Source organism: Liolophura sinensis, chromosome 6, assembly GCF_032854445.1.
Source record: "Liolophura sinensis isolate JHLJ2023 chromosome 6, CUHK_Ljap_v2, whole genome shotgun sequence".
Taxonomy (NCBI): domain Eukaryota; kingdom Metazoa; phylum Mollusca; class Polyplacophora; order Chitonida; family Chitonidae; genus Liolophura; species Liolophura sinensis.
In genome coordinates this window covers 37,992,323-38,006,680 of record NC_088300.1, presented here as the reverse complement: position 1 = coordinate 38,006,680, position 14,358 = coordinate 37,992,323, and the positions used below count along the sequence as shown (strand labels likewise).

General features: G+C 40.0%; 1 protein-coding gene across 1 annotated transcript in view; it reads left to right on the top strand.

The window, feature by feature from the left end:
• The first annotated feature begins 478 nt into the window (after positions 1–478).
• The window catches only part of LOC135467169 (RRP12-like protein), a 40,032-nt gene continuing 26,152 nt past the window's right edge, over positions 479–14,358 (top strand). Inside the window, exons 1-8 of the mRNA XM_064744935.1 lie at positions 479–679; positions 2,026–2,246; positions 6,156–6,239; positions 7,510–7,586; positions 9,141–9,246; positions 10,045–10,161; positions 11,692–11,830; positions 13,356–13,483. Coding sequence (XP_064601005.1) covers positions 538–679; positions 2,026–2,246; positions 6,156–6,239; positions 7,510–7,586; positions 9,141–9,246; positions 10,045–10,161; positions 11,692–11,830; positions 13,356–13,483 — 1,014 coding nt within the window. The 5' untranslated portion in view covers positions 479–537. The remainder of the gene's footprint in view (positions 680–2,025; positions 2,247–6,155; positions 6,240–7,509; positions 7,587–9,140; positions 9,247–10,044; positions 10,162–11,691; positions 11,831–13,355; positions 13,484–14,358) is intronic.

The following is a 14,358-nucleotide window of genomic DNA, read 5'->3' as shown; positions in this document are numbered from 1 at the left end:
CTCATGGACGTCCGTTCTGCTGGTAGATGTACTTCCGGTCCCCTCATGGATATGTAGGCTGCCGATAACTGCTGATCCAGCCGTTCCCTGTCATTTTGTTCGGGCGAGTGCCATTGTACAATCGTTGAACTTGAAATAAAGCCGGAAAAGCACCTACCTAATCAGCTAACTCTAACCCTTCAAACCGTTTTACATGACTGACATGTACATGAAATAATCCATTAAAGTTAAAAACGTTATAAATGGAAACTCTAGAAAGAAATAACTATTTTTAAAAGTCACACTTTTACTAAAAAGTTCAAGTTAAACTGAATTTGATGCGTTGTGTGTGTTTAGGCTTGTTTTATATAGCTAGAAACAATCATTTTTTTCAATTAAATTGAAAGGTGTTATCCATATTAGTTTTGACTCGCGTTCACGGGAGCAGCTGGCGTCCTTGACATAGGTCTGTCTATTTTAGGTTCTACATTTCATTCCTATCATCAGAAGGACTTCCCCACGTGTTCCAGGTTGTCGCTGTAAACACAGATTTGAACAATGCGGAAAAAGGGAACATTATCGCACCCAAAGACATCAGGAAAAGGCAAACGGTGGAGAAAAGGACAAAGTAGCAATAGTAATCCTAGTGGGAAAAAGTTTCGTGATGCGGCTAAGAACAGATTTTTCAATGAAATCACCGGTAAGTTCATTCTGAAAATTGATTACAACAACAACAACCTGACAAGTAAAACGATAGGAGTAGGAGCCGATGCTTGCTTCCTGACTAAGTCCAACCTTTGATGTCAGTTCATTGAAGAACCATCTTTCCACATGAACACCTGACAACCATCAACCTAGTCTTTACGACGTCCCCTAAATGAACATTCCTTAACCGACAGTCAAGGAACCTTAATGTTCCCACCAACATGATAACTCCATGTGTGTTAGCTAAGTATGCAGAATAATATTAACGAACAAAGTCAAAAGCAATAATGGCTTTAAGAGGCATGTTGTTGTGGGATGTCTATTGAACAAAATTTCTTAGTTATGTGCCTTCAGCAATTTCAAAAATTTATATTTCACTTTAAGGGGGCAAGACTCTAAAGTGAAGTAAAATGTGGATATTAAACGAATATTTCCGGCTGACAGGACGCGAGTTATACATTAGAGACAGTATTCCTCAACGACAGTCACTGTACTCAGACTATGATAAAAGTAGTAAAGTTTGAATTGCTTTCATTGTTTGATGTTCAACCTGTGTGTAGGATGCTATTTGGATCAGAAATTTGAACCAGATTCTTAAATTGTCTGAAAATCTGGCTTGTAATTCATGAAACTCTTGATCCAGGTTCAGTAGGTCTACTGTAGTGTAGACCGACAGCTGTCTGAGAAGTACATGCATCAGATGTTTGAATTTGCATCATAAATGAGGCATTTTCCAGCGTCGTTCAGAGACCTATCCTATAGTCTACTGGCATGGCCATTCGTGTCTCAGTTGGTTAGCGCGCTAGTGCAGCGTAATGACCCAGGAGTCTCTCACCAATGCGGTTGCTGTTAGTTCAAGTCCAGCTCATGCTGGCTTCTTCTTTGACTGTACGTGGGAAGGTCTGCCAGCAAGCTGCAGATGGTCGTGGGTTCCCCTGGGCTCTGCCCGGTTTCCTCCCACCATAATGCTGGCCGCTGTGGTATAAGTGAAATATTCTTGAGTACAGCGTAAAACATCAATCAAATAAATAAATAAATAAATATAGTCTACTGGCAGCAATGCCGTCTTACAATGTAATTTCAGGCCTGCCTTCGAGGCTTTAGGTCCAAGAACCAAATTAAGCCTAACATGATCATATCTCTATTATGTAATAAAACTACTCTCTAGAAACATTTTATACCCATCTGTAAAATGAGGATTATATTACATACCATGCCTTTTATGGAACATGACTTTGAGTGGTCATCTGTTTCTGCACAAGAACTGAACCAAAAAGTAGTATTTAGAGTACTGTATTTTGAAAACAGCGAAACAGTCGAAAATGTTTTCTTGTGGTACAGGACCCAGCTGCTTGACAGAAGCTGCACTGGCGAAACATAATGAAAGTCAAGAGGATGAGAGTGGAAATAAGCATATGGTGGACGTTCTCTCTGAAACTGATAAACTCAGTGTCACAGCCAAAACGATGAACTCCTGGGCGAGTAACTGGACAGAGTGTACCAACACATCATTTGGGAGAGTCCTTCGCTATTGCAAGTCAAACTCTGCCCTCCACAAAGAAGTAAGTATAAAACTTTTGTAATCTGACTGAGACATATTAGGCACAACCACAAGAAAGTCATGAACAGTATATTCATTCTATCCGTGCTCCACCTAAGGGGTGTGTCAGTGTAATTAACGCCTCAAAAATGATCCAAAACAGTGAATTTCCTAGGTAAAAATTATCACACTGATTACATCACAAGATGCACCTATCATCTGTGCTTAATTATTGCCTTTAATTTCATCAGGAGGTCATCAGTATTTTTGTCAGGCAAAGTAAAACCACTCAGACAAACAGAAGTACAAAGTTCATATCAGGGGTTAATCGAAGACATTTTTCCACATACCGACCAATGTCTTTCAGTTGAAATTGATTTTTTTTTTTGTTTTGACTGATCGTTTGAGGAACCAAAATTGAATATTTGTTTGCTTTAGTATCCATTGATTAAAAGAATGATCACTGCCAAAATGAACTCAATTAAAGCAATTGCATTTATTTTTTGCCTGGCACAGACTTTGTCCAGTGAAGTGTGAAGACCTGCCCAGATGGCTTACAACAAAGAGCATATATTGAAAACTCAAAACATGTGCATTTGATCTTAATATCAATTTAAACGATGTTTTCAGACATGAGTCGAGATGCATATACAGATCCAGGCCGATTTTCTCTGTTATGGAATAAGTCATGTGCAAATAAAAGACACCAACCTAAAGACCTGTGTTTCGTACCCACCGCACCACCACCAGATGTCCATGCATGTTTTAGAATGCATTTATTATAGCCATGAAAGCTTCCACAAAACACACACCTTGTCCACTGCCGCCATCTTCCTACTGCTCCACTCTGAAGCGGGACATGCATATAGCTGCTCAAGATGGTGATAGTGGCCGAGGCGTGTGCCATGGAAGCCTTCATGGCTATAATAAATCTGTTTCAAAACGAGTAGGGACATATGGTGGCATTGCAGAAAAGCAGGTCTTTAGGTTGGTGTCTTTTATTTGCACAAGACTCATTCAGTAACATGGGAAAATTTTCCTTTACATTTGTTGAGTACAAAATTAACACTGTTAGCGTCAAAACTCTAATGACGCTAGGCCTATATAAGAAAAGGAGTTGGAGTCTTTCGGGGCTATGTGACGGCCTGAAGTCCTGTGTTAAAACAAAAATAATATGCTTTTATAGCGAGTCGATGGCGCTAGTAAATGTTCAGATCTGTCCAAGAAGGTTCTAAATTTGTCAGAGGGACTGAGCCAGTTAGACTGCGTGCGCTCACAGGTACAGAATAATCTGAACCCACACGAGTATGGCAAGTGTATTCATGGGGATTGGTAGAGACCAGAAAACATTACTATGTGTCATGTTCGATTTCATAAGCCCCTCCGCTTCCAAAAATTGCCTTTTTAAGTCTGATCTCCGCAGCTGTTCATGAAGTTTTCCGTTCAAGGGAGATAACTCGCAATTCAAACATGTTGCTTTGGCAGAACTTTGGAGATGTTTACATTGAGTTTATGTAAAATTTGTAAATATTTCTTTCAAAAACCAACCTAAAGTGAATAAATATAACCAGGTATTGAGTTTTTTATTTGATGGACCGCATACTGGTTCATCCAGACAACTTCTATAAACCCCTGCATTTTGTTGTTCCTTCCTCCAGCTTATTGTGTTTGTACTGTCCAGCGTCTTTCGTCAAATTTTCATAATAAGGGCCATGAGGATCTACTTTTACAGTTTCTTCAATGCTTCCAATTTTTATTTGAAGCTTAAGGCGTATGAAACTGAGAAAGTGATCAACTTTTGGGGTTTGTCTATTGGCTTACAATCGTTAATTAATAATATGAATTAATAACAAAGCTGAAACAGTCTCCAGGACTATCTTCATCAAATTTGTTTTGGAGCTCCATGACATCTCCATGAACCTCAAGAGTTAATTAACTGTTTGTTTGTTGATTTGTTCGTCTGTCTCTACCGGTGACTGGCCAGTGACAAGGTGGCCTGAAGGGAACAAATATGAAATGGCTACAATTAGATACAGTACATGGAGTACAGGTGTATTAACAAGACGTAGACAAGACATTTGGAACATACATTCAGAATAAACAGATCTACATGTACGTGGGGATTAAAACACATTGCAAAACAAAAACAAGAAAGCAAAGAATACAGGGATATGCCAGATTTGAACTCTCGCCATGATGATTCACTAATTCATCTGAGTGATAATCGATAGTTACTTTGTTAGGTACAGTGTTTGGTACCATATTTAATGGTTAGGTGTACAATGTTGGGTACCATATTTAATGGTTAGGTGTACAGTGTTAGGTACCATATTTAATGGTTAGGTGTACAGTGTTAGGTACCATATTTAATGGTGAGGTGTACAGTGTTGGGTACCATATTTAATTGTAAGGTGTACAGTGTTGGGTGCCATATTTAGTGGTTATCACCATGTAACTTCAAATCACATCACATCACATCACATGGGCATGTTCTCTGATGGCGTCACCATTAATCCTGTACAATGTAACCTTGTGCATATTACTTAGTATTCTTGATTACGGCGTAAAACACCAATAAAATAAATAAATAAATATTACTTAGTAGCTTATTTAACTATTTAGGGAAATAGTTTAAGTACATTGTAATAAATCTTACAACAAGTTTAGAACAGTTAACTGGTGTAACAGGTAAAATAATTACCAATTCTGTGGGAACACATTGAGCACAACCTATGGCCTTAACATGTCATTTCCAGTTCATAACAACAGTAGTTGTCGTTAATGAGTTCAAACAAAATATTGAGTTATCTCCCCTGAAAAATGTCAAAGGGAACTCAGTAGTCAGTTGCGTACACTGTCACGATAAGTCCAGGCTATACATGATAATGATAATAATTAATGATAATATTGTTAGACTCAGTGTAGTTTTATAGGCAGATTCTACATGTCGGTAAAACAAGCTTTCTAAACAAGTCATAATTGAAAGACTTCCCTGCACATGTCATATTGAAACTTCCTTTATACCTGTTTTGAGTGGAAGACCAGAAGATCTATACTCAATTTGCTCTTATTAGTCCCTCATTGTTAGTCCATCACAAAACAGATTTCTGGACATTTCAGTCAGCATATTAGGTTATACCAGGTTGGGGTGAGGGAGGTGGGGGTGTTGGGATGGGAGGTCTCCGTGTCTTTGAAACACCCTGACAAAATTAAAATGAGACAGATAGCAAAAATAGGAGAAGCTTGGAAATGACATTTCCTGATATAAATTCTGGATAAATCTATGTTCATCACATACAACTAAATTGAAACATGGTACATGTTTTTACCATGACAAGTTACAGTTTTTGTCCATTTTGTCTATTTTGAACAAATTTATTTTAAATTATGTCCACTTTTCACTTGACATAAATGTTGTTTTGATGGCCCAAACCTGTGCAGGACATTGCAATACTCCCAAAATGCTTGTTTGAATTTGTTCAAGTCAGATGTGTGTTAATAGCACGCCCACATACCATACTGGTATTGTGTGTACTTATGAGAGTGTGACTTTATCTGAATGACCTATCTAAAATGTAGAATCTCTCATCTTTCTGATTCTGAGAAGTATATTCATACTGAAATGGGTTTTCTCATTTGTTTGGAAGGTAGGATTATATCCTGTTGGGTAAATGTAATGTCCAGCGTGAGAAAATATAACGGAAAAACATTTATTGGCCTCTAAAACTGAATTTTGTCGGGGTGAAGTTTAGGGATAAACCAGCTTCTCGATGAATCGGGTCAGTACAGAATAATGACCATTTGATGCATGTTTTCCTTAAGCTCCAGATCTGGTCTTTGTTCTGTAGCGATTTCATGATTTCACTGTAGTAGATCTGCATATATCAGTTGATTTATGTCTAAAACAATGTATTTGCTGTTTTCTTGGCAGATTTTGGCTGTTCTTGCAGCAGTGACAGAAATTATTAAGGCACAAGGAGGAAAAGAATCAGAAACGGAGTATTTGGGTGCACTGGTACGTTGGCACTATTCGTACAAAGTTCTTTTACCACAGAATGTTGCTGTTGTCCTGTAACCCTGTCCATTTGTCATTACGGAATACTTAGATGGTCAACCAATGAAACGGCCACTCAGTTCCAACTATAACTACCTCCAGGGCTCAGTCAGACTGACTGTCAACCTGGTACAGTCTTCATTGGATGTTGATAGTATCGTAAGAGACAGACAGTGTTACCTGTAGTAACTAATCGGAACCACAAATTAACATTAGTTTTCTATTTTAGACTGTCATCACACCAAGGAGCGGAATCTGTATCAAAATCAACAGTAAATTGTACAGACTTGTTATCACAGTGTTAGTTTGAAACAAAAAGGCAACGCTGGGTCAAATGACCGAATGTATTCAAAGTTATTTCGTTCACTACTACACAGCGCAATCTTCCGCACACCAAAAATTTAACAATGGCATCGTTTAAAACCTAATGTTTTGCCGCCGATAGTCACAGATTGCGTTGGACCAACCGTTTAATACCACTAGTCACTGTGGCTTAGTATTGCTTGGTATGCCAGTGCATCGTTAAGATAAGTTGACCCACATTCCTGCAGCCTACCTTTTAGTCATGCAGGGGGCCTCCGTGGCTTAGTCGGTTAGCGCGCTAGCACAGCTTAATGACCCTGGAGCCTCTCACCAATGTGGTCGCTGTGAGTTCAAGTCCAGCTCATGCTGGCTTCCTGTCCTGCCGTAAGTGGGAAGGTTTGCCAGCAACCTGCGGATGGTTGTGGTTTTCCCCGGGCTCTGCCCGGTTTCCTCCCACTATAATGCTGGCCGCCATCGTATAAGTGAAATATTCTTGAGTACGGCATAAAATCAAATTAACAAATAAATGATAGTCCTGCACTTGCACTGCACGATAACCATAGGTTTTAGTTTTCTACATATGGCCCTGACATACCGTTGTCTTACTGTGAGTGCATCTAATAGACATACATGTAGAAGTTTAACATATCTAATGTTCATAGTTTCAATAATCATCTGTCTTAATAATTATTAACATCATACTAGTACATGAGTTTAACTATAAAATTTGTTAAAAAAACAGAACATAACAAAATATTTTTGGGACACACACAGTTTCCCTGGGGTGTACTCAAATGGCCGCCTGTGAGTCAACATAACCATTGCTCACACTGTATTTCTAAACTCCAGTTGAATTCAATAGTTTTAAAAAAATTTAAAGTTTGCCTATCAGATTCACCAAGTATTTTACCATTTCATTTATTTTCAGATGACTGCCCTTGATTCAGCAGATTCAGAACAGTCATTAGCAGCTGTGTCATATTTAATTAGCCTGGTGATTAAAAGGTAAGTAAGGATTTTTTCCACTTTCAGATCACAGCCGATTCACACTTTTAGATTTCTCTGTAACTTTAATAGTGAGAAGGTTTGTCAGATAGCTGCTGAAGGACAGTGGTTTTCTCTGAGCTCTGCTTACTTGTTTTCACTATAGATCCTAACCCACCGTCAAGTGAAACATTCTAGTGAACCATATTAAACCTTCACAATATATCGTGAATATTACTACACGAGGGTGTTTTGTATAAATTGGCAATCACACCTGGACTGTTTTTATTTTAAAACTTAACACTTTTATACCTTCTTTAAATGCTGCTGAAATGTGTGATTGATGATAAAAACATGTACATCAGAGGGTGTCATTTAAGCAACACTGCTCGTAAATGTTCATTAGACACTTGTATGGAGATAAGGCACATTTACTCAGAACACTGATTGTAAATGTTCATTAGACACTTGTATGGAGATAAGGCACATTTACTCAGAACACTGATTGTAAATGTTCATTAGACACTTGTATGGAGATAAGGCACATTTACTCAGGATACTGATTGTAAATGTTCATTAGACACTTGTATGGAGATAAGGCACATTTACTCAGAACTGTGATTGTAAATGTTCATTAGACACTTGTATGGAGAGAAGGTACATTTACTCAGAACTGTGATTGTAAATGTTCATTAGACACTTGTATGGAGATAAGCCACATTTACTCAGGATACTGATTGTAAATGTTCATTAGACACTTGTATGGAGATAAGGCACATTTACTCAGGATACTGATTGTAAATGTTCATTAGACACTTGTATGGAGATAAGGCACATTTACTCAGAACTGTGATTGTAAATGTTCATTAGACACTTGTATGGAGATAAGGCACATTTACTCAGAACTGTGATTGTAAATGTTCATTAGACACTTGTATGGAGATAAGCCACATTTACTCAGGATACTGATTGTAAATGTTCATTAGACACTTGTATGGAGATAAGGCACATTTACTCAGAACACTGATTGTAAATGTTCATTAGACACTTGTATGGAGATAAGCCACATTTACTCAGAACTGTGATTGTAAATGTTCATTAGACACTTGTATGGAGATAAGGCACATTTACTCAGAACACTGATTGTAAATGTTCATTAGACACTTGTATGGAGATAAGGCACATTTACTCAGGATACTGATTGTAAATGTTCATTAGACACTTGTATGGAGATAAGCCACATTTACTCAGGATACTGATTGTAAATGTTCATTAGACACATGTATGGAGATAAGCCACATTTACTCAGAACACTGATTGTAAATGTTCATTAGACACTTGTATGGAGATAAGCCACATTTACTCAGAACACTGATTGTAAATGTTCATTAGACACTTGTATGGAGATAAGGCACGTTTACTCAGGATACTGATTGTAAATGTTCATTAGACACTTGTATGGAGATAAGCCACATTTACTCAGGATACTGATTGTAAATGTTCATTAGACACTTGTATGGAGATAAGCCACATTTACTCAAGAATGTTTAATAGTGAGAATTCTTCCCTGGCCAGAGTTCCTGTTGCAGTATTGAGAAGTCGGTTTTCTGATCTTGCCAAAAAGTTGTTGGACATTCTAGGCAAGCATGCTGATGGGGAGTCTGCATCTCTGCTGAAGTCTGTAAGTATACATTTGTATGTGTCTGTGTGTATTTGCACTTGTCTGCATGTAGGGTGCAAGGTATCCTGGAGATTGGTTGGCCATGTTCCCAGCTTAGTGTCCACATTAACCGCTCTAAATGTTTACAATCACAAACCTGGATCGCAGTCCTTTTGCCAGCGCTGCCCTCAGAATCCCAGTGTTGTGTGCCACAAAAAGAGGTGTCTCGTGATCTTAAAGTAATTCTGAATTCGTATCACCGCATTATGCAAGAATAATAAAGACCATAAGACGTAACTGACCCACCTACTCAGACAGCATCAGAACTTTGCTAACTGCCATTTTCAAATCATGACTCCTTTGCTATGTTTGACTTGGCCATCTTTCCCGAAAATAAGATGATCTCTTTTTTTTTTTAACAATAGTTCCTTTCAGTTCATTTTTGAAGCACAAAGACTCCCAAACAATTTGTCGATCGCCCTTTAGATGGTCGTCAGTAAAATCAGTACATGAGTTTATTTTTTTCCAGATGATGCAGAGTGTGGCATTATCAGATTGAAAGTGGCGGTTAGCGTAGTTTGGCTTTGTTGACTTCCTCCAACAGATCCAGTCTTCTTCATGTATATTTATTTGCTTGTCGCTTCTTTCAGAGGCATTTAGGAATTGGGATGGTATAGATTGACCGAGGCATTACTTATGGATAACAACACAATAAATCCAGAAGTTGTTATCCGTAAGTAATGCCTCTGTTAATCTGTATTTGCTTGTCGTTTAATGTCATGCGTCTTCGCCATAGTAAATCTGATTGTGTGCTTTCAGCTGTTGCTAAGCCTGGGTGCTGTTCTGCGTGTGCAGGAGCAGATTGTGTGGAACAGTTCATCCACTCATCAGATCTACTCCAGCCTCCTCACCTTTGTCCTTCACCCTAAACCCAAGGTAAGGATTCCTCAGTTTTTTTCACGCATAATAATACACAAATATGTAAATTCAACTTGCACAAATGTTCAGAAAGAAGAAAAAAAAAGGAACAATTTGTGTTGAAAACTACTGCTGTATCTGATTGACCTGGATTTCAGTATAGTTAATTTGAAACTGTTGACTCCAATGACTAGAGAATTAATGCATTGAAAGAGTCATGATGTGGCACGGTGAGAAATCAGAGTGATATGAGTTATCTCCCCTGTGATCATGTTCTATGCTCTGCACAAGATAAGAGATTTTACATCCTCACCTTCTTATATGCAAGTCCTTGAGTGACAGTCCACTGTTTGTTGAATATTTATGAGACCTGATGGCAATGCATCGTCATGTGTATCACATGAAATTGCAGAGACATACAGTTTTCCAACATTGTCTTCAAAAGCAAAGCTACTTTATTGTTACAAATATACAAGTCAGGATATGGCATACACATAGTGTCTTTACGGACAGCCCTGCTTTCAAGAGGCGCAGATAACTGTAATTGAAACTATCAGGTGACTCGTGTTTTAATGGGGGCAACAGGAAGAATGAACTTGAATAAGTCTACAGCGGACACAGTGTCAGCTCTCATTTAATCAGTTCGCCTAATAAAGTAAGGAGAGGTATTGTGAGAGGAGAATCAGATATGTCCAGTGTGGTTAAAGTTTCTGACCAATCATAGGGTTGCGATGGCCACCCACAGTACACAGATTAGCCAACCATCAATAGCGATTTGCATATCAATGACCAAGAAAGTCTTTTCACCTCATACCTCATGTAGCTCGACATTTTGGTTGGCTATTCACAGGGTTGCAGTTACCTCCCATAGTAACATGGATTACCAAATGCAGTTCGTTATTTACATCAACCTCTGTGATAAAAGCTCTCTTACCTGTCAGTTAAAATACAGCATTAAATGACAGAATTAGGTGTTAAATAGGGAGGAGCCATTTTTTTCTCACATGCATGGTAGCTCTATAAATCAACTTTTTATCTGGAATTATGAGGCCATGAGATACGCCATATTAGAGAAACTGAAAACATGATGTAGCGTCACATGTAGCATCACATGTAGCGTCACATGTAGGGTCACATGTACCAGGTGTTGCTATGGTTAAATGGCAAATCAAGGTTCACATGATGTCAACTGCGTTCTCGGGTTATAGAAATAGCCTGTGCCAGATTAACTAAAATCAATAACTTACATTGATCAATGTCAGTGTGAGTGTTTAAGCTTACCTTGGACTGGGATATCTTTATGCATCATCGCAAAAATAAAAGTGTACTCTGATTAAACTTTTTTGTGGGATACTTCATCTTTTCTTTTAAAGACCCTTCGTCGTCATATGACGAATTGTTGAGTATGACGTTAAACCCCAAACACTCACTCACTCGCTCACTCTTTTAAAGAGGGCTGCCCTGTGATTTAACCTTGATGGCTTTTGTTTAAGCGGAGATCTGTTATTGCAGTACATACTGTACTAATAACAAGTATGTTTGATCCAGGTACGGAAGACTGCCCAGCGAGTAGTGTGTGTGGTGCTCAAGGGCAGCATGTTTCTCACTCAGGCCGAGTCCCCGCCTCACCACCCAGCCGCTAGCCTTACCGCTAAGTATTGCGTGCAGCAGATGGAGGAGAATGCGGGTGAGATGTTGTACTAGCTGGAACTTAAGCTGACCTCATACCCTAGATATGGGGTTTATTTTTAGTTATTTGATTGATGTTTATTGTTGTACTCAAAAATTGTTCACTTATAGGATTGCTATCAGGTTTAGGGGTGGTGGAAATCAGAGTGCCTGTGGTAAACCTCCAACCTTTGGCAAGTCACATGTACTCAAGGTACTGACATCGCCCTTGGGACGTACACCATACTGCTGGAAGACCAGTGATCACAGTACTGACATCCCACTTGGGACGTACACCATACTGCCGGAAGAGCAGTGATCACAGTACTGACATCCCACTTGGGACGTACACCATACTGCTGGAAGAGCAGTGATCACAGTACTGACATCCCACTTGGGACGTACACCATACTGCTGGAAGAGCAGTGATCACAGTACTGACATCCCACTTGGGACGTACACCATACTGCTGGAAGAGCAGTGATCACAGTACTGACATCCCACTTGGGACGTACACCATACTGCTGGAAGACCAGTGATAACAGTACTGACATGCCACTTGGGACGTACACCATACTGCTGGAAGAGCAGTGATCACAGAACTGACATCCCACTTGGGACGTACGCCATACTGCCGGAAGACCAGTGATCACAGTACTGACATCGCCCTTGGGACATGCACCATACTGCTGGAAGAGCAGTGATCACAGTACTGACATCCCACTTGGGACGTACACCATACTGCTGGAAGAGCAGTGATCACAGTACTGACATCCCACTTGGGACGTACACCATACTGCTGGAAGACCAGTGATAACAGTACTGACATGCCACTTGGGACGTACACCATACTGCTGGAAGAGCAGTGATCACAGTACTGACATCCCACTTGGGACGTACGCCATACTGCCGGAAGACCAGTGATCACAGTACTGACATCGCCCTTGGGACATGCACCATACTGCTGGAAGAGCAGTGATCACAGTACTGACATCCCACTTGGGACGTACACCATACTGCTGGAAGACCAGTGATCACAGTACTGACATCCCACTTGGGACGTACACCATACTGCTGGAAGAGCAGTGATCACAGTACTGACATCCCACTTGGGACGTACACCATACTGCTGGAAGAGCAGTGATCACAGTACTGACATCCCACTTGGGACGTACACCATACTGCTGGAAGAGCAGTGATCACAGTACTGACATCCCACTTGGGACGTACACCATACTGCTGGAAGACCAGTGATCACAGTACTGACATCCCACTTGGGACGTACACCATACTGCTGGAAAACCAGTGATCATTAACCAGTTTTATGTATGGCCAGACAAAAATCACCTATGACTGGTCAGTGTGTAATTCATGTGTCTTGTGTGCACCGCCAAAAAAATAAAGCCTTACAAATAATGAAAGTAACTGTAAAATGTCAGAATATTAATCAAATTACAATTCATCAATTTTGGTTTTGCAGTGTGCAATCAATTAATTTTGGACAAAAGTGACTAGAAGTGAGTTGCTATGTATGTAAATTTCAGCCTCTGTGGATTGCCAGACCACCCTCCATATCCTGGGATTATTACAGGATATTCTGGGTACCTTTCCTCAGCAAAGCTTAAAGTCCGTCTGTGAAACCATTCTGCGACTGATGACACTCAGTAATGTGGTGAGTAAAATCTTTGTTATAGATCCACAGGTGATATCAGCAGCAGGTGATGAAGGATTACTCGTTCAGTTGATCTATATTTATAGATCTACATTTCAGACGGTCACCATGCGTTTCAGTGAAATTATACATTGAAAATTGTATCCGTATTTGCATTAACTTATAATAAAAATAACATAGAAACTGAAAGTAACAAGTAGAAAGTGTTAATTGAAATGTTGCCTTTTTGTTGGCTGTGGATTTGATTGGTGTTTTACCCCACACTCAAGAATATTTCATTTCTTATAAGGCGGTGGCCATCATTATTGTAGTAGGAAACCGGGCAGAGCCTGGGGGAAACCTACAACCATCTGCAGATTGCTGGCAGACTATTGACCGTGGAGAGCAGATACAGCTTTATACTTCAACGGGCACTTAATAACTTTAATAAAGAAAAAATAATCATTTACTTGAAAGTGTTAGACATTAAGGTGGGAGATGGCATGCCCGTCTACAGATGGCCTGCCCCTCTACAGATGACATGCCCCTCTACTGATGGCAAGCCCCTCTACAGACGGCCTGCCCCTCTACAGACGGCCTGCCCGTCTACAGACGGCCTGCCCCTCTACAGATGGCCTGCCCCTCTACAGATGGCCTGCCCTTCTACAGACGTTCTGTTCCTCTACAGATGGCATGCCCCTCTACTGATGGCAAGCCCCTCTACAGATGGTCTGCCCCTGTACAGATGGCATGCCCCTCTACAGATGGTCTGCCCTCTACAGATGGCATGCCCCCTACAGATGGCATGCCCCTCTACAGACGGTCTGTTCCTCTACTGATGGCCTGCCCCTCTACAGATGGTCTGCCCCTCTACAGATGGCATGCCCCCTACAGAT